The sequence below is a fragment of the Chionomys nivalis genome, chromosome 6, assembly GCF_950005125.1.
Source record: "Chionomys nivalis chromosome 6, mChiNiv1.1, whole genome shotgun sequence".
NCBI classification, from domain to species: Eukaryota; Metazoa; Chordata; class Mammalia; order Rodentia; family Cricetidae; genus Chionomys; species Chionomys nivalis.
The window spans coordinates 710,493-729,079 of record NC_080091.1 but is presented as its reverse complement, the minus strand read 5'-3'; the positions used below and the strand labels follow the sequence as shown (position 1 = coordinate 729,079).

The window sequence follows — 18,587 nt, the reverse complement described above, 5'->3', positions numbered from 1 at the left end:
GGCTTACCTCACTCAGGATAGTGTTTTCTATTTCCGTCCATTTGCATTCAAAATTCAAGAAGTCATTGTTTTTTACTGCTGAGTAGTACTCTAATATGTATATATTCCGTACTTTCTTCATCCATTCTTCCATTGATGGGCATCTCGGTTGTTTTCAGGTTCTGGCTATTACAAACAATGCTGCTATGAACATAGTTGAGCATATACTTTTGTTGTATGATAGGGCATCTCTTGGGTATATTCCCAAGAGTGGTATTGCTGGGTCCAGGGGTATGTTGATCCGAAGGAGGTGGGAGGTCCTTGGACTCCCCACAGGGCAGGGAACCCTGACTGCTCTTAGGGCTGATGAGAGAGGGGGAGTTGATTGGGAGAGGGCTATGGGAGGCGGTGGCGGGGAAGAGACAGAAATCTTTAATAAATAAATAAATTAATAAAGAAAAAAAACACAATATCCCCCCACACACACACTCTGGCATATATTATACTGTCATGATTTATAATTCTGACACATTTTTGTGGAGCAGAAGTATATGTTCCTAGTAAAATTAGTTTTCCATGAAAGAGTCATGAGAACTCCAAAATAAATTTTAAGATTTCTTCTCCTGAAAAAAAAAAAGTTCCAGGGCAATGGAGTATGGATCTACAAACCCTTTACCAGTTTAAAGCATGTTCTGACAGTATCTATTCCTTGGCATTTTCTGACCTGATAATTGATTTATGTGGAAAGTAAATTTCACTGATCAGAAAGGGCTGCCTCAATGTGCATTGTCTTCAAGAAAAGTGTTACAGAATCCTGTTGAGATCTCAGGTCAACATACAGTGAATAGTAGGTACTGACAATTGGATCAGGTACAGCCTGCATCTGTCCCACACTCTCATTTTTTCCTCTTAGGTGCTGTGCTCCCTCATTGCAGGAATGTTGCACTACCTCTACTTGGCTTCCTTCATGTGGATGCTTTTGGAAGGGCTACACCTTTTTCTCACTGTGAGGAATCTCAAAGTAGCCAACTACTGCAGCTCAGGAAGATTCAAGAAGAGGTTCATGTATCCTGTAGGCTATGGAATTCCTGCCTTTATTGTTGCTGTGTCTGCAATAGCCAGACACAAGAATTATGGAACACATACCCAGTAAGCATAGTGTGTGTGCAAGGTGGAAATGTATAAATGTAACTTAAACATCAAACTTTTCATTGGACAACTAACCTTCTCTTTTTATATTGTTCTTCAAACCAGCCTGTCTGCATATTACGGTCTTTTGCAAATATCAGCAGTGTTGGTTTTGAGTGTCTTGTTTCATTGTTGTTGGTTGAGTTCACATTTATCCTAGCTATAACATAGAGAGTTGTCCATTCATAGATACATTTTTTGTCCATTATATATATATGTATATATATATGACAAAATAGATAATAGATACTATTTTATTTACTTATTTTTGGTTGGTTTGCTTGAAACATGGTCTCATGCATCCCAGGTTGGCCTGGAACTCACTATGTAGTCAAGGATGTCTTTGAGCTCCCCATCTTCCTGGCTCCATCTCCTGGGTGATGAACACAGGTTTTCAGCCCCACACCAAGTTTCTGCAAAGACCTGGGTTCTTTGTGTATGCAACAAGAGTGTCGACCGCCTTGGCAGGTCACTCTGTCTAGGGTCTGTAACCCGCCTGGCTGGCTGGTCAGTTATTCCAGGGTCACGGAGAGGTACCACCTGAAAGACATAGGCTGATAAGAGGAAGGAGGCTAGGCAAATTTGTCGAAGCCTCCGTTTATTAGAGTCACGGTTGTAGCTTATATAGCCCCTGGATGAGGAGCTTGGGGGGCTGGAGCACGGGATCTTGCCACGTGGTCCACGCCGGTCACATAGGCCAAGAGGTTACAATCGGTCAGGTCACGATTCCTTGGTCAGGAAGTCACAAGTTGGCACACCTAGTTCTCTAGATAGTTTGGAATGTGAGGCTGGTTCCGCTAACATATAGCTCTCTATTAACAGTTAATTTGGGTGTGGGATAGGCTTTGTCAATAAAACAATTCTCAATACAATTGGGAAGTGGAGCCCTCTGCAAAACTCCTCAGGGCAGTGATCCCTATAATAATTTTGGGGGGGACATGGCTCCTGACACAAGAGCACTTTCATAACTGGTCCATATCTTTTGTCCCATCTTTTCTAATACTTAAAAACATAATCTAATGGAAATCCTCAGCAGCTTTGGTGTCTGATCACATTGGGAATTTTGGTAAAATGAGAGCTCCTTTAACAAATGAATCTACAGACATAAAAAAATGAACCTGACTTCATGAAATTAAGGAATGGTTAAAGGAATTCCACAGTCTCACACTAAATTCCCATGGATTATATTCTCCAAGAACTTTAAACAGTAGGCAGATATTAACAGAAATCCCCTGAATGACCATAACAACGAGAAGAAAAATGCCAAGTACTAAAGACTGGTTTACTGCTTGTGTGTCTCTAATATAACTCCATGAAGAGCCCTACAATCAGAATAATCTTGGTACAAGATTTGGAGCAGTCAAACTGTTTGCATAAAGGGCGAAATGCTAAATACCTTAGGTCTGTAGACCAAACTGTCTCTGTAGAAATCACTTCTTATTACATGGCTATGGTGAAAGCAGTCATTGATGGTATGTGAAGAAGGGCAACTGAATCCCAGTAAGATTCTACATACAAAATATGAGTAGTTTGTAGCTGCATTGGCTACATAGTTGTAGTTTTCAACCCAAGAAGACAACTTAAGAGTGAAGGTTACTGAATCCTAAACATTGGCTGTGGGACATTATAATTATTCATAGTGACATGCCGGGACCCAATTTAGAACACTTTCTGTTAGATTTTTTTGGCGCTTTTCATGTCAAGTTGTGACAATCTTCAAGAAATAAGAGTATTTTGTATATGAAATATATTTAATTTTGTCTAGTTGATTTAATCTAGAGTTAACTATTGGTTTGACTGCCTCAATATAGCTACCAGTGTCATTATAAAAACTATACCTATAGAGTCTTGACTTTTACCCCAAATTTCCATGTATACCATTCCACTTAACCCTTACTATACAGTTTGTAGCTGAGAAAACTCACAAATGCCCAGGAAAAAAGATTTAGACCAAATGGAGAACTGTAAAGAGATGTTTACAGATAGAGTTAATCTTACTAAGAGAAATGATTTGCAAAAATTGTTTTAAATATTTGACATTCAGAATTCCTAGAGAGTTATCTTGTATATACTGGAGAAATTACCAAAAGTCTAATGGAGAAGATATAAGATCTTGAATTAATAACCCAAAACTATGGAGAAATGATAGCTACTGAGTTGTAAGTACCCCGCTGTTCCTCCCGTCATCTAATCTTTCTAAAGATTTAATCACTTCCTACTTGAGAAAGCTCATGCGTATTGCACCCAGTTCACGTCAGACAAGAACATCTGAAATCCCGGTTGGAAACAATTGTTTTGCACAGTGCTAGATCAGACTTCCAGGCCGCGTGTTCAACCCTGTAGTGAGAGAGACAACTAATCCTCATTTCCTATTCACAGCTGCTGGCTCAGCCTTGATAAAGCATTCATCTGGAGCTTCCTGGGGCCAGTGGCATCCATTATCTTGGTAGGTGACTGCTATTAGTGGCTGTGCCTGTACTCGGTCAAAAACAGAATGCATTCCTTTCTATTGAAGTGAAACTGAGGTGAAGATGTGAACCCAGAGCGCAGGCTGAGAGGCCCTTGTCCTGAATGTGTGCTCATCACCCACTCGTCCCTCATTTGCTCATCTCCCTTTAGCTGATTTTTCAAATTTATTGTTGAGGATTTTATGCAAGTATACAAGTAACTACGGTTCTGTCTATCCCCCATTCTCATCCAATTCTCTTCCCAAGTTTACATCCTCTTCTTTTATTTACATATCCAACTAAGTCTAACTAATACAGCCCATATGTGCATGGCTGTAGGGCCTAGCCTATCAGTGGCTATATACAAAGAGGAGTATTGGGTGTTTTTCCTATTCTAGCTATCAAGGCCACTCGTTCCTTAGCTGCGGTGAAGCTGCCGCAGTTCCTTCCTCACCCGTGCTAGAGTTTTTGCTGGCTTGATTGTGTGTGAATAACCACAGTGGCTGTGAGTCCATGAATGCGATAAAGAAGTCATACACAGATGACAGCATTCGCAGCACCTCCCCATCCTTCATCTTTTATAGACTTTCTAGTTTCTTTATTGCAATTTAAATTATATAATATAGCAGTCCACCATGGGTTGTTTTTAAAGTTCTAGATTAATTGGTTCATTGGTTGATTTGTGCATTCAGAAACATTGAGCAAACATTTAGCTACTCTGTTCAAGATGTTTTCCTATTCTCTAGAAACTTCATAATCAATACCTTCTGCCTAGGTCAGGAATGAAAGCTTTCTACTTTCAAAACGTTCTATTTTGAATAAAAGACATAGGAAACTAAATAAGAAGTGGGGACAACTGCACATATATTGTTTACTGCATACAATAGGTCAGAGAATGACCATGGAATCTATGTGGGGCCTGAATTGTTTGTGGAATTAGTCTCACAGCAATCAAAGTTGTATTTTATGAAGAAAGGATCATAAAAGAAAACTCCAACTCATTTTTTTCATGACACTCCCACAGATCAACCTGGTGTTCTACTTTCAAACTATATGGATTTTGAGAAGCAAACTTTCTTCCCTCAATAAAGAAGTTTCTACACTTCAGGACACCAAGTAAGAATGTAACAGAATTAGCTTTTTCCATTGCAACATTTTCTAGGGGAGAAACACTGGATACAAAATATGGTAATGGGTCTGACTGTGGTTCATAGATAGAATTCTTGGTTAGAATGTTTGAAGACCTGGCTCCCATACCAAGACCAACAAGCAAAAACATAAAAACTTACAAATGTAGAAAATAGAATTCTCCATATCTACCACCTGGTTGTAATCAGGAACATTAAATAGAAGAAAATTCTCTATTTCCGATAAACAAATATGCTTCTTCAATTATGTACTAAAGGAATTTTTATTAATTAGTTTTTGGCCAATCCATATTAAGGGAGAAAGGATCTATTTTACTTTATAGGTCTTGACTGTGTATAGTCACAGTCATAGGAAGGTCAAGGCAAATAGATCTAGAGCTACCTGGCCCTACTCCATTCACAGACGGAAAGAAGATGGCAGTGAGTGCATGCAATTACATGGATCCCCTTCACATAACCCAGCATCCCAACTCAGGGACTGCTACTGCCCATGGTGGGCATGACTTCCTTCCTCAATTACTCTAATCAAAACAATCCTTCACAGAGATTCTCAGAGGTCACCCTTATTTTAATACTCCCTCACAGATGTGTTCAGAATCAGGCTATGTGTGACTTTACCTCCTACTAATGAGAAAATTAATGTATCACACTCCATCCCTTATTAACTTGATACCCAAACACTTTACTTTTTAACCATTGCATTATATTCCTTGTTTTTACAAGCTCACAGCCATCTCATAATGGAAAATCCATGTAGTCTAAATCAAACGCCCCTGGGGGCATTAACATTTTCAACATCTTAAAATTCCTCAAGTGTGAGCTGCTGTAATTTTTCTCTTTTATTCTTATTTCATATATTATATTTACTGAATTTTCCGCTCTTGCCACTCCTCCCAGTCCCTCCCCTTCCCTGCTTTCTCAGATTCATTCCTCTTCCTTTCCCTTCCAGAAAAAAAAAAAGAGTAGGCCTCCAAGGGCTTTCCACTGTGCACAGTTAACAAGCTACAATAAGACTAGGCACAAAACCTCATATCAAAGTTAGGTGAGGCAACTCACTAGGAGAAGGTGGGTCCCAAGAGCAAGTGAAAGGGTCAGAGACATGCCTCTCCTACTGTTGGGCCTGCCGCAAGAACACCAAACTATGCAACCGTAAGGTATACGCAGAGAAACTAGCTTAGACCCATGCAGGGTCCGTGGTTGCTGCTTCCGTCTCTGAGACCCCAGTGAGCTCCACATAGCTGATTCTTTGTGTCGTATTCTCATGGTATCCTCTACCCCTCTGACTCCTACAAACCTCCCTCCCCATTTCTGCAGCGTTTCCCTGGCTCTACCTTGTGGATGTGGGCCTCTATATCTGTTCCCATCAGTTGCTGCATGATACCCCTTTGATGACAATTGGGCTAGGCACCAATCTATGCGTACAACAGGATATTATTAGGAATCATTTCACTGACTAATTTTTTGCTAGTTGTATTTGTTTCTATCAGGGGGTTCTGGGCTATCTTGCCTCTGGCTCCTGAACATTCAGGCAAGGTTACATGTGGGCACACTCTTGTGGTGTGGGCCTTAAGTTGTACTAGTAACTTATTGGCCACTCCCACAAGATACTGACATTACCCCAGTGCACCTTATGGACAGGACAGATACATTTTTTAACTAACAAAATATTTCAAAAATGCAGTAGCATAACACATAAAAATATTGCTTATATTAATGCTAACTTAACATATAGTCAAAGCCTGGGGAACAGTATATAACTTTGTTGCCATTGTTTTTATCCAGGATCATGACATTTAAAGCCATTGTTCAACTATTTGTATTGGGATGTTCTTGGGGCATTGGCTTATTTATGGTCATTGAATTCGGGAAGACAGTGAAATTGATCATTGCCTATCTATTCACCATCATCAATGTCCTACAGGGGGTTTTGATATTTGTGGTACACTGTCTGCTTAATCGCCAGGTAAGGCTGTCTCATTTCTTACCAACCTAATACCAAAATTCTCTTAGACCAGTTGCTCATATTCTTGGAGTTTCACATTTCAATTTTTAAATGTTCATTTGTTTAAGATATTTTGAAGTTTTTCCTAGTTAATTCACACATTGTGTTTTGTATCTATTCAGCATCTAAGTGTACCTCTTAAGGGCATGCAAGACAAGGTGGATTATACTGCATTAACAAATGGCACTTTCTTTTCAATTTTTCAACCATGGTGCCTTAAAACAGAATTTCTTGTTACTTGGTTGAATTAGCCTTTATGAAATGAAAGAGTCTTCACTTGGGAGTAAATTAGCCTGGCAACATGGACACAATGTGGGATATTATTTGTCTTGTATCAAATGGGAAGGATATTTTATGTAAATCCCACATTAGATCTTAAAGCTTATGCATAACTGTTACAAATAACATTATTTCTGCACTCTTTTGATTATTCAAAACAAACTTCATGATCAAATTTGAGTTCACCAGGGATATGATTGGTTGTTGTGATTCATATTGAACAGGATAACACTAGGATATTTGGCACAATCTACCTCACTCTGTTCTTCCATTTATTAGTTTGTTTTGTGACCTCAAAGAGGATACCAATTCTCTCTGAGTCTACTTTACCATATGGAAGTGTTACGGTGTCTTATTTTGAAGAGTTAGGATTCTGTAAGACAGTACAATATAATCCAGTAGCACACATTGTGTGTGTGTGTGACAAGGTTTGGAGCCTGTCCTGGAACTCACTCTGTAGACCATGCTGGCCTTGAACACTCAGAGATCCACCTGCTCTGCCTTCTGAGTGCTAGTATTAAAGGTGTACACCACTGCCTGGTACACACGCTCTTTTGTGCATGTCACTGTAATTATTCTTTAATCTTTATTTATGGCAATCTTTGGTGAACTTTTTGTTTGTCTGTTTGTTTGCTGTTGGATGTAAATACCAGCAGTTAAATTGCTAATACAAATGAACCATCATTATAATAGTTCATTAATTCCTCTTCCCTAATTGTGTGCCTCCTCTATGTTTGGTACTTCTCCCTCACAGTAAAATGGCTTAGGAAAAGTTAGGTTACTTTGACCACATACCTCCTCCCCCCTGAAGCCTTGTTATTAAACAGTTTCTCCCTTCTTTTGATAAAAGATACTTATCAGGTGTTTTAAAGATCAGATGATTCCTTCTTCCCTGCTGGGAGATGATCATAGGTAAATAAAAGTTTTCTCTGGTGATATGAGGCTTGTGTGATGTTTTATAGACCAAAGGGTTCTTCTTTCCTTTTGTTGTAAACTCATGCCTCATCCTGCCACTGGTTACACCTTTTAACGTCAAAAAGCTTTACCATGCTTTAATTTACCTCCAAGAGTTTTTTTTTTTCTTTTTTCTTTTTCCTGAGGAGCTAGTCTGCTCCTGGTAAGCTTTCTAATAATAAAGGACTCACTGTATTCATGTATTCATGTATTCATGTATTCATGTATTCATGTATTCACTGTATTCATGTATTCATGTATTCTAGTATGCATGGTGATCTGTAACTTCTTTGAGTTAATTATTTCAGCAGAAGTAAAATGAAACATGGGTGTCTCTATAAAATCATGTGAGGAGTAAAAACTCAAATTTTATTTTTAATACGACAATGATTTTTAAAAAGGTAGACCATGGAATTATATGCTGAACTGTCATGTGCCCTGTTAAATGTTACTTTCTTAGTATTTAGATTCTGTCACCTGAATTAGAGATTAAAAACATATGTTTTATCTTCAATTTATGTGAAAGTTAAACATTATGCTGCTTATCAAGTGCCTCACATATATCTACTGTTTAGTAACTTTTGGCCACAATCATCACATTTTCATCTTCCTCTGCTTTTTCATCTTCATCACCACCACCACCATCATCATCATCATCATCCTATCATTGTCCTTATTATCATCATTATCATATCCATCATCATAGCCATCTTATCACCACTATATTATCATAGTCATCTTCATAATTATCTTCATTCTCAGCATCCTCGCCACCATCATTACCACTACCATTAACATTGCCACTCTTGTCACTGCTATCACTAACACATCCTTCATCATACTTATTACCACCACCACCACCACAATTATCACAGTCATCATCGTATCTATCATTCCATTCCAACCACCATCGCCACCAATCATCTTATTTTTCAGTATTAACACCACAATAATTATCATATTTACTATATTTACTACCATCACATCAATATCACTACCATAATCATTATCATTACCACTTTGGTCACTGTGACCATATCACACATTCATCATATTCATCATTACCAACCCTACTGGGACTACTCTGATTATTCGATTACCTTTATTATCATCAGCGTTCTAATAATTAGCATTATGGGCATCATGACTGTCTTCATTATGACCGTCACTGCTATCACATCCAGCAGTGTCACAGTCATCATTATCGTCATCACCCACTACTGTACCACTGTCAACATTATCAATTCTTTTTGTATAAGTTCCTATTTGTAATTTAAATAAAATTAATAAGTTCAATTATGGTCAAATATATACAGAAAAACAATGAGTCATACAGAGTAGGATTTGACATTAGTGTCTTTTGTTTCCCATGTAAAGTAGATTCCCTTACCTTGCACCAAGTTCTAGATATGAGCCATCCTTTTAATTATTCTTTCAAACTTTCAGGTGCGAATGGAATATAAGAAGTGGTTCCGTAAGATGCACAAAGGGGTTGAGACTGAAAGCACTGAGATGTCTTATTCTACTACCCACACTAAGATGGTAAGCTTGGCTCCCCAGAAAGGCTTATGTGACTAGTTATGGCTAGTTTGTCATGGAAACAGATTTCTTCTCTGTTCCTTGAAAAGGAAATAAAAATTATAACATACTATATACAGCCACAGTTTCTAGATTTGGTACCTAAATTCCTTCCTTAATTCCCTAATTTCTTCTCGCCTTTCTTGATTCATTACTTCTTTTCTTGATCCTATCTTCTCTCTCTACCCCACTCACATGTCTTTACTCTTCAATATTTCTTCCTCTATTCCTCCTCCCGATCCTCATCTCTTCCATCTATCTTTTCTGTTCACTATCACAAGTAGTTATATATTCACCTCAGAAGACTCATCTCAGTACTCATTAGACACAGGCAATGAGCAGTCTGTGAGCAGCACAGGATGCCCAGCCTCTGGTACCATCAGTGACACCTCGGGAATTTGCCTGTCATCCTTGCACGGGGCCAGGCTAATCTTCCCTGAATTCTTCCAAATTCAGAATATGTGCTGCTGATGCTGGTGGAGTTGAGAATTGAGAGATTTTCACCCTTTTCCTTGACACTTTCCAACCTTTTTCCTTTGTGAAAAGACATATAAATAAATTTTCTTCTTTTTACTTAGGCCCAGACCACCCTCTGCTACGCCCTTCACTCTGTATCAGAACATGGACTTTCTGTGTTCACATCCCTCTGTATATATTGTTTCTTATGTAATTATCTCAGTCTCTGTATCTGTGAGAGTTTGTCCATAGATTCTGTGAATCAAGATTTTTCCAAGTATTATGATTCTCTGAAAAATCTAGCCAATAAAAATAGGGCACTTCTCAAGATGGTGCTTTCTGGCTTGATAGGGCTCTTATGAGCCATAGAATTGAGTTCTTATCTTGTGCTAACTTTCTGTACAGGAAGAGTCATACTCAGACCCAGCTCTCTACGATACCCAAAAGCACTAAGATCTGTAGAGATAGTACATTCAGTATAGCGTTTGCCCTGCCAACACGAGGACCAATTTCTATCCCTGGTATCTACAGAAAAAAACAAGGCATGGTGGTACATGCCTGTAACCTCAGCACTGAGTAGATAGAGTCAAAGCATCCCTGGAACTCCCTGGACAGCTGGTCTAGATGAACAGGTGAGCCCTTGACCAGTTACAGACCCTCTTAAAAATTAATGGAATCTACACCTGTAGATATCCTGTGACCTCCATTTGTGTGTAGATCCATGAATATGTCACCTATACAAATGCTTGGTGTACACACATGAAATTTAAATCACTTTAACTACTGCTATGTAGCTGTCAGTTTTCACCACATTCTCTAATTTGCCTTATGTTTGCACCATCTAGTTCCCATAAAATTTACTTCTAAAGTACCTCAATGAGTCTCCATAAGAAGTATACATATATAAAGACTTCAGGGTGCTACATGATAAAATTATCCATTGGTGTTTGTGTGAACTAATTATACAGAGCAATTTATTGAGAAACCATCGACTCTTGAGTGATGAGAGTCTTGCTGCTGGGCTCATCTTTCAGTGTGGCCATGGCAGGATGCTGTGTTCATGGATCTGTTAATATGAATGATAGTTTATTTGAGGGGAGAGGACTGGATCCTTTAATGCAGATAATAATGTATTTGAAGGTAGAAGGCTGGGCAAATGGCTTCGTGAGTAAATAAAGCACCTGTTATGCACAAGAGGGAGCTTGGGTTCATGTCCCAAAGGTCCATGTAAAGTTAATACAGTAACTCAATTTTTAATTCCATTGCTAATTCATCAAGATGGAACACAGAGCCAGGAGAATATCCAAATGTTCAGAGGCACTATTTGATAAACACAGTAGCAAACAAGAGACCTTGTCTCAAACAAGGTAGGAGGCCTGAGGCTGTTCACTGACATCCATGTGGAAGACAGAGATGTATTCACTTGTACTCACACACATGACCACATGCACACACAATCCATACAGCATGTACAAAAGACAAAATGAGGGCGAAGGATGATGTGCAGCATTGGCAAATGGCAAATGACAATAAAAGCCAATGGGTGTGGTTTCAATCCTCTATTAAAGAAGGTGTAAAAAGGTGCCCAAATTTATTCAAAAGGCTAGAGAGATCCATCAGAACAGACAGGTCAGAGAAGCATGCACTGTTCTGAAGAGATTACTTCCCCTGCCTTTCCTTTCCCTCCCCTCCATTTTCTTGCCTTCCCTGCCCTTCCCCTCTCTTCTCACCTCTCCTTGCCTTTCTTTTCTTTCTCATTTTCTGGTTAATAATCACTGTCAACTTACCTGAATTTAAAATCACCCAAATGATTTACATCTGGTTATTCTATGTGTGAGTGTTTCCAAAGAGATATCATTGGGCAGGGAAGACCCACTGAACGCAGGTGACAGCTACTGATGGGACAGGGTATTAGATCAAATAAAAATGAAAACAGAGAACTATCCGAGAGTGAACAATCCCCTTTCTCTGTCCTGATCTTCCCAGATGTGAGAGGCAGCTTCACATTACCATACATGAAAACGGTCTTACCACCATACCTTTCATTCCATCATACACTATGCCCCAACCATGAACTGAAACAGAGCTTCTTCTCTCTAGCTACTTCTCAGTTACTTTCCCAAATTTCACTTTATTTTCTTCCTGATGAATAGACAAATTGTTAATAATGATAAGTTTCACTGTTATGTTTCTATCATACAGGTAACATTTTAAAATCAAATACAACATCTATTTAATGTGTCTCTTGCCCCAGCTGTTTCTATTCTATATTAATGTTTAAGTGGCATTCAACATTAAAACGCACACCTTTTCTTTATCTTGTGTTAATTTCTCTGCGTATAATATGTTTCACTGAAATTCATGTCCTCCGTCTTCGTTCATGTTTTCTTTCACTGAGTTATTTATAATCAGGCAGTGGTGTTGCGTTCCTTTAATCCCAGAATTTGGAAGGCAGAGGCTCATGGATCTCTGTGAGTTGGAGGCTAGTCTGTTCTACAGAGTGTGTTTCAGGACAGCCAGGACTTACACAGGGAACTCTGCCTCAAAAAAGAAAGAAAAATCTTAATTTATTTTATGTAAGTTGGTTGTTTTGTCTATGTACTGGGTGTCCAGAGGTAAGAAAATGGAATCGTATACCTTGGAAATGGAGGTACAGACAGTTATGAACCACCACGTTGTGTAATAAATCAAACTCTGGCTTTCTGAAGAGCATCTACCGTTCTTAACTGCTGAATCATCTCTCCATCCTCTCTGTCTTTTTTTTTATCTAAATATGGGAGAAATGTTTGTGACTGTATGTGTATGCCAACCTTATTTTCATTGTTCATCTGACAGTAAGCATTTCTGTAGATTCTATATCATAGGTATTGTGAATAATGGAACACCGAGCATGCTCAGACAGGTATATCTGTGATGTTTCAGTGATGAATTTGCTGAGACCACATTTGTGCCCCTGTGGCTAGTAGGTATCTTAGTTTTCTATTGTTGTGATAAGACATCACGACCAAGGCAACTGATAGAAGAAAGAGCTTGTTTGGAAGCTTGCAGTTGCACAGGAGGAATCATGCTTATTCTGGAATTGAGCATGGTCATAGGCATGCAGACAGGCAAGCAGGCATAGCACTGGAGAAGTAGCTGAGAAATCACATCCTGATCCACAAGCACAAGGTAGCAAGAGTGAGACACTGGAGATGGCGTAGGCTTTTGAAACATCACGGCCCTCCTGCCAGTTACAAATCTCCCTCAACAAGGTCACACTTCCTAATTCTTCTCAATACTACTACCAGTTTAGGCCCAATAATTCAAATATGTGAATGTATGGGTACCATTCTCATTCAAGACAAGACACTGGTTAGTCTGTCTGAACGTTGATCAATTCATCAAAAAATGTAATTAAATGAGAATCAGAATAATATTCATGGGAACATTGTGCTCTGTTGTAATATGCTGTCACAGCTACATAATATCAAATTTCAACAACCAACTACATAAAAATGATCCAAAAAACTACTCAGAAACCCTTATGTTAGATATTATGTTTCATTATAAAAGGTCCATATCAACCCTTATAATGCCAGCACATTTTCTGTTGCATCTAAATGACCTGCCATTGTTATATTTAAATGAAGTCAAACGCATAAATTTAAACTCCCACTTTTAGCATATGTGGTCTGGTCAAAACATTTAATGTCCCTGTCTGTAAAACAAAGATAATATCAATCTCACCAGAAGGATTAAAGGATGACGTGTATGATACTACCTAGTAAGATGTGAGGGACCACAGTAAACCTACTGCCGTGTGAAAAGATAAAGTAATATAAATATTGCAGATGTGGGAGTGACGAGAGGTTCTAGATTCAGACACTAGGATGTGTTTTCTAAGCTTTAGACCTTACCAAAAGTCTAGGCTTGTCACCCCAACATGATCTAGAACTTTAGTTTCTGAGGAATGAATTTCTGTTTACCTCTAAATGTCTATCTATTATAGGAGGAAGTTGGAAATCAGCAGAACTGACTCACAGAGAGTGCTCACAACTTGAGTTCCTACTTCCAAACCAAGGACCATCACTGCTGTGTGGCCACACATGTACTAGGTTCATCTCACCATTCTTCCATGTGAATTGACATATTGAAAATAATCTTGCTATGGTTGCTAATGCACAGTAATTGTACATGTGATGCATTTTACTGGGAATTTTTCATACGTACAGCTTTGACCATGTCCACCTCTTTTCCCTTATCCTCACCTGACCCTCTTTATTCAGTCACTTTTCTTGTACATAATAATTCCTCTTTCTATTAATTTTCAACACAATGGAAAATTATATTTCTCTTGCTACATCTCACTTAATTATTATAGCATGCCTTCTTTTAATTCCATCTATATCCTTGCAAAAATAGGATTTATTCTATTTTAAAACAGAAAAAATATGCCATGGGTTATATAAAGCACAGTTTCTTTATTCTTTGAGGGACACTGAGGCTGACTCCAGATCATGGCTGTAGTGAATAGCACCTCAGTAAATTCAACTATGCTGTTGTAGGACACAGTTCTCTGAGGAAAAAAAAAAGCTGTCATCTTCCTAAGATCAACAATGACTGCTTGCAAGCTTCTTGACTGTCACAGAGCAAGGATGGGTTATGTCACTGGATACTCACTTGAGAAAGAAGCCATAATTCTCAAGCATTTGCTCCCAGTTCAGCCCTAATATTCCTGCCTTGGTGTCTCCAGAGGTGCTATAGTACATACTCTGCATGAAGGCTGAGACTCATTGATGCAAGTATGGGGAAGCAACCACCCATTCTGGGTGAAGTATCTCCAGTGCTGCTATTCCGAGGTCAACTACATGTTTGTAAATAACCTTTACCCAATAAATTTATTGGTTCTCATGGTGAACTTGGCTTAAGTCTTACTTTGGTTTATTATTTTTACCTTGTGAGTAGGGTGTAGACTGTTTTGTCTCCCAGGGGGAAAAAAACACTTGTGCTGTGATAAGGTAACCATACTTTCAGTTTGTGGAGACTCTATGCTCCTTTCAATAACTATATGAATGCATATACCTGTTCATAGTGTTAATTGGGCATTGCTTCCATATCTTTGTGAGCATTTTGTGTTAGTAGTCCTTACTGGTCCACCTCCAATGAGGGTTGAGAGTTATACAAAGCTTTGGGTATAAAGATAACAATTTAACAAGAACATCATTAATCTGTCCATGTAACAAAATGATGTTATTGCATTCCTCCCTAGGACCTAGAACCTAGGCAACGATGAGTTTTGGGTACTTTTAATGATACCAGACATAATTTGTCTCTTGGAGAGTGGGCTTTAAATGCAATAACAGAGTGGTTAGTTGCTCCTATAGCATTTAGATATCAGTGAGAATATCCTCCAATGCCAGTCATTATTTTAGCTCCAAGGGTTCAAAGACAGGTAAGCATTATGTGACACCATTCCTAGGGAGACATGAACAAATGTCTACTCACTCCAGGTAGGGAACTTACAGCTATGACTTACGGTGGTTTGAATGAGAATGGCCTCCATAGGCACATATATCTGAATGTTCCTTCTGCAGTTGGTGAATTATTTGGGTTTAGGAGATGGCACACTGGTGGAGGATGTATGTTACTCTGGGTGGTCTTTGCATTTTCAAAAAACCACCCCATGCACCCTTATCTCTCCGTCTCTCCATATCTGTCCCTCTTCTCCCTTATGGCTAGAAGTCAGATGCCAGGTCTCGGCTATGTCTCCAGTGCCATTCCAGCTGCAATGCTGCCATGCTTCCTGCCATGGGTTCATGAACCAAGAACTCAAATTTAAAGTCATTATTTTATAACTCCCCTTGGAAATGGTCTGTTGTAACAGCACTAAAAAAGTGGCAAAGACAAGTTTCAAAAAGCTCCATCAATCTGACTACAGGGTACGGTCAGTTCAGGTCCCTCTCCTCTATTGCTTGGGGTCTTAGCTGGGGTCATCCTTGTGGATTCCTGGGAATTTCTCTATTGCCAAGTTTCTTGCTAGCCCCTTAATGGCTCCCTCAATCAAAATATCCTTACCTTGCTCTCATCTCTGTTCTTCCTCCATCTTGACTATCACATTCCATCAAGTTCTTCTCACCCCTCCTCTTCTCCCCTCCTCTTCCCCTTTCACCCTCCCTTTTCCCCTCTCCCACGCTTCCAATTTTGTCAGGTGATCCTTTCTATTTTCCCTTTCCAGGTAGATCTATGTATGCTTTTCTTAGGGTTCGCCTTGTTACTTAACTTCTCTAGGATTGTGAACTTATGAGAGACTACATATCATGTTCATCTTTCTGAATCTGGGTTACCTCACTCAGGATGGTGTTTTCTAGTTCCATCCATTTGTATGCAAATTTCAAGATGTCATTTTTTTTCTGGTGAGTAGTACTCCATTGTGTAAATGTGCCACATTTTCTTTATCTGTTCTTCTGTTGAGGAGCATCTAATTGTTTTCAGGTAACGGCTATTACAAATAATGCTACAATGAGCATAGTTGAACATACGTCCTTGTGGTATGATTGAGCAGCTTTTGGGTATATGCCCAAGAGAGGTATTGCTGGGTTCTGATGTAGGTTGATTCCTAACTTTTCTGAGAAACTGCAATACTAATTTCCAGAGTGGTTGTACAAATTTGCACTCCCACCAGCAATGGATGAGTGTTCCCCTTAGTCCTCTCAACATAAGCTATCATTGGTGTTTTTGATATTAGCCATTCTGACTGGTGTAAGATGGTGTCTCAGAGTCATTTTGATTTGCATTTCCCTGAGATCAGATTGATGAATATCTTTTTTTAAATTTATTTTTTGTTGAAAAAATTTCTGCCTCCTCCCCGCCTCCCATTTCCCTCCCCCCTCTCCCCACTTCTCTCCCCCTCCCCCCACTCCATTCCCCCTCCCTCTTGAGTCTGAAGAGCAGTCAGGATTCCCTACCCTGTGGGAAGTCCAAGGTGCTCCCCCCTCCATTCAGGTCCAGGAAGGTGAGAATCCAAACAGGCTAGGCTCCCACAAAGCCAGTTCATGCAGTAGGATTGAAACCTAGTGCTATTGTCCTTGGCTTCTCATCAGCCTTCATTGTCCACCATGTTCAGAGAGTCCGGTTTTATCCCATGCTTATTCGGTCCCAGTCCAGCTGGCCTTGGTGAACTCCCAATAGATCAGCCCCACTGTCCCAGTGGGTGGGTGCACCCTTCGCGGTCTTGACTTCCTTGCTCATTTTCTCCCTCCTTCTGCTCCTCATTTGGACCTTGGGAGCTCAGTCCAGTGCTCCAATGTGGCTCTCTGTCTCTGACTCCATCCATCGCCAAATGAAGGTTCTAAGGTGATATGCAAGATATTCATCAGTATGGCTATAGGATAGGGTCATTTCAGGTTCCTTCTCCTCAGTGATCCATATCTATCACCATGCACAAAACTCAAGTCCAAATGGATCAAAGACCTCAATATCAATCTGAACACACTGAACCTGTTAGAAGAGAAAGTGGGAAGTACTCTACAACTTATGGGCACAGGAGATCACTTCCTACGTATAACCCCAGCAGCACAGACATTAAGGGCAACATTGAATAAATGGGACTTCCTGAAACTGAGAAGCTTCTGTAAAGCAAAGGACACTGTCACTAAGACAAAAAGGCAACTCACTGACTGGGAGAAGATCTTCACCAACCCTGCAACAGACAAAAGTCTGATCTCCAAAATATATAAAGAACTCAAGAAACTAGACTTTAAAATGCTAATTAACCCAATTAAAAAAATGGGGCACTGAACTGAACAGAGAATTCTCAACAGAAGAAATTCAAATGGCCAAAAGACTCTTAAGGTTATGCTCAACCTCCTTAGCGATCAGGGAAATGCAAATTAAAACAACTTTGAGATACCATCTTACACCTGCCAGAATGGCTAAAATCAAAAACACCAATCATGAATATCTTAAATGTCACCATTGAACCTTCATCCAGTAACTGATAGAAACAGAAGCAGAGACCTGCAATGGAGCACTGGGATGAGCTCCCTAAGCCAGCTGAAGTGTGGGAGGAATGACAATATGAGCAAAGAGGTCAAGATTATTATGGGGACATCCACTGAAAAAATTTACCTGAGCTAACCAGAGCTCACCAACTCCAGCTGGACAGGGAAGGAAGCAGCATAGGTCTAAACTAGTTCCTCTGAATGTGGTGACAGTTGACAGCTGTATGGCTGGGACAGACTGCAGGGCTACTGGAAGTGGCACCAGGATTTATCCCTACTGCTTGCACTGACTTCTTGGGAATCTATTCTCTTTGGATGGATAACATTCTCAGCCTAGATATAGTAGGGAGGGTCTTGAACCTTACCCAAAGCAATGTACCTTACCCTCTTCTGAGGAGTGGATGAAGGGTGGGGTGGGGTGGGTGGTAAGTAGAGGAAATGGGAGGAGGGAAGGGAGTGGGAACCGGGTTTGGTATATAAAATGAAAAATGATATTGTTTTCTTTTATAAAATAAAATAAAACTCCATCATTTCAAAGTCTGTGTCAAATAAGGGTACTGACTCACAAAACCTGGAA

The 18,587-nt window shown here is 39.5% G+C and overlaps 1 protein-coding gene and 1 pseudogene across 2 annotated transcripts in view; one reads left to right on the top strand and one right to left on the bottom strand.

Moving 5' to 3' along the window:
• Positions 1-14,578, top strand: part of Adgre3 (adhesion G protein-coupled receptor E3) — a 44,470-nt gene extending 29,892 nt beyond the window's left edge. For both annotated transcript variants that reach the window (XM_057772463.1, XM_057772462.1), the window contains exons 11-16: positions 893-1,128; positions 3,547-3,613; positions 4,639-4,730; positions 6,545-6,725; positions 9,444-9,539; positions 14,020-14,578. In XM_057772463.1, the coding sequence (XP_057628446.1) occupies positions 893-1,128; positions 3,547-3,613; positions 4,639-4,730; positions 6,545-6,725; positions 9,444-9,539; positions 14,020-14,046 (699 nt within the window). In that variant the 3' untranslated portion in view covers positions 14,047-14,578. The remainder of the gene's footprint in view (positions 1-892; positions 1,129-3,546; positions 3,614-4,638; positions 4,731-6,544; positions 6,726-9,443; positions 9,540-14,019) is intronic.
• Positions 9,950-10,049, bottom strand: LOC130876695 (U6 spliceosomal RNA; annotated as a pseudogene).
• Positions 14,579-18,587: the final 4,009 nt, after the last annotated feature.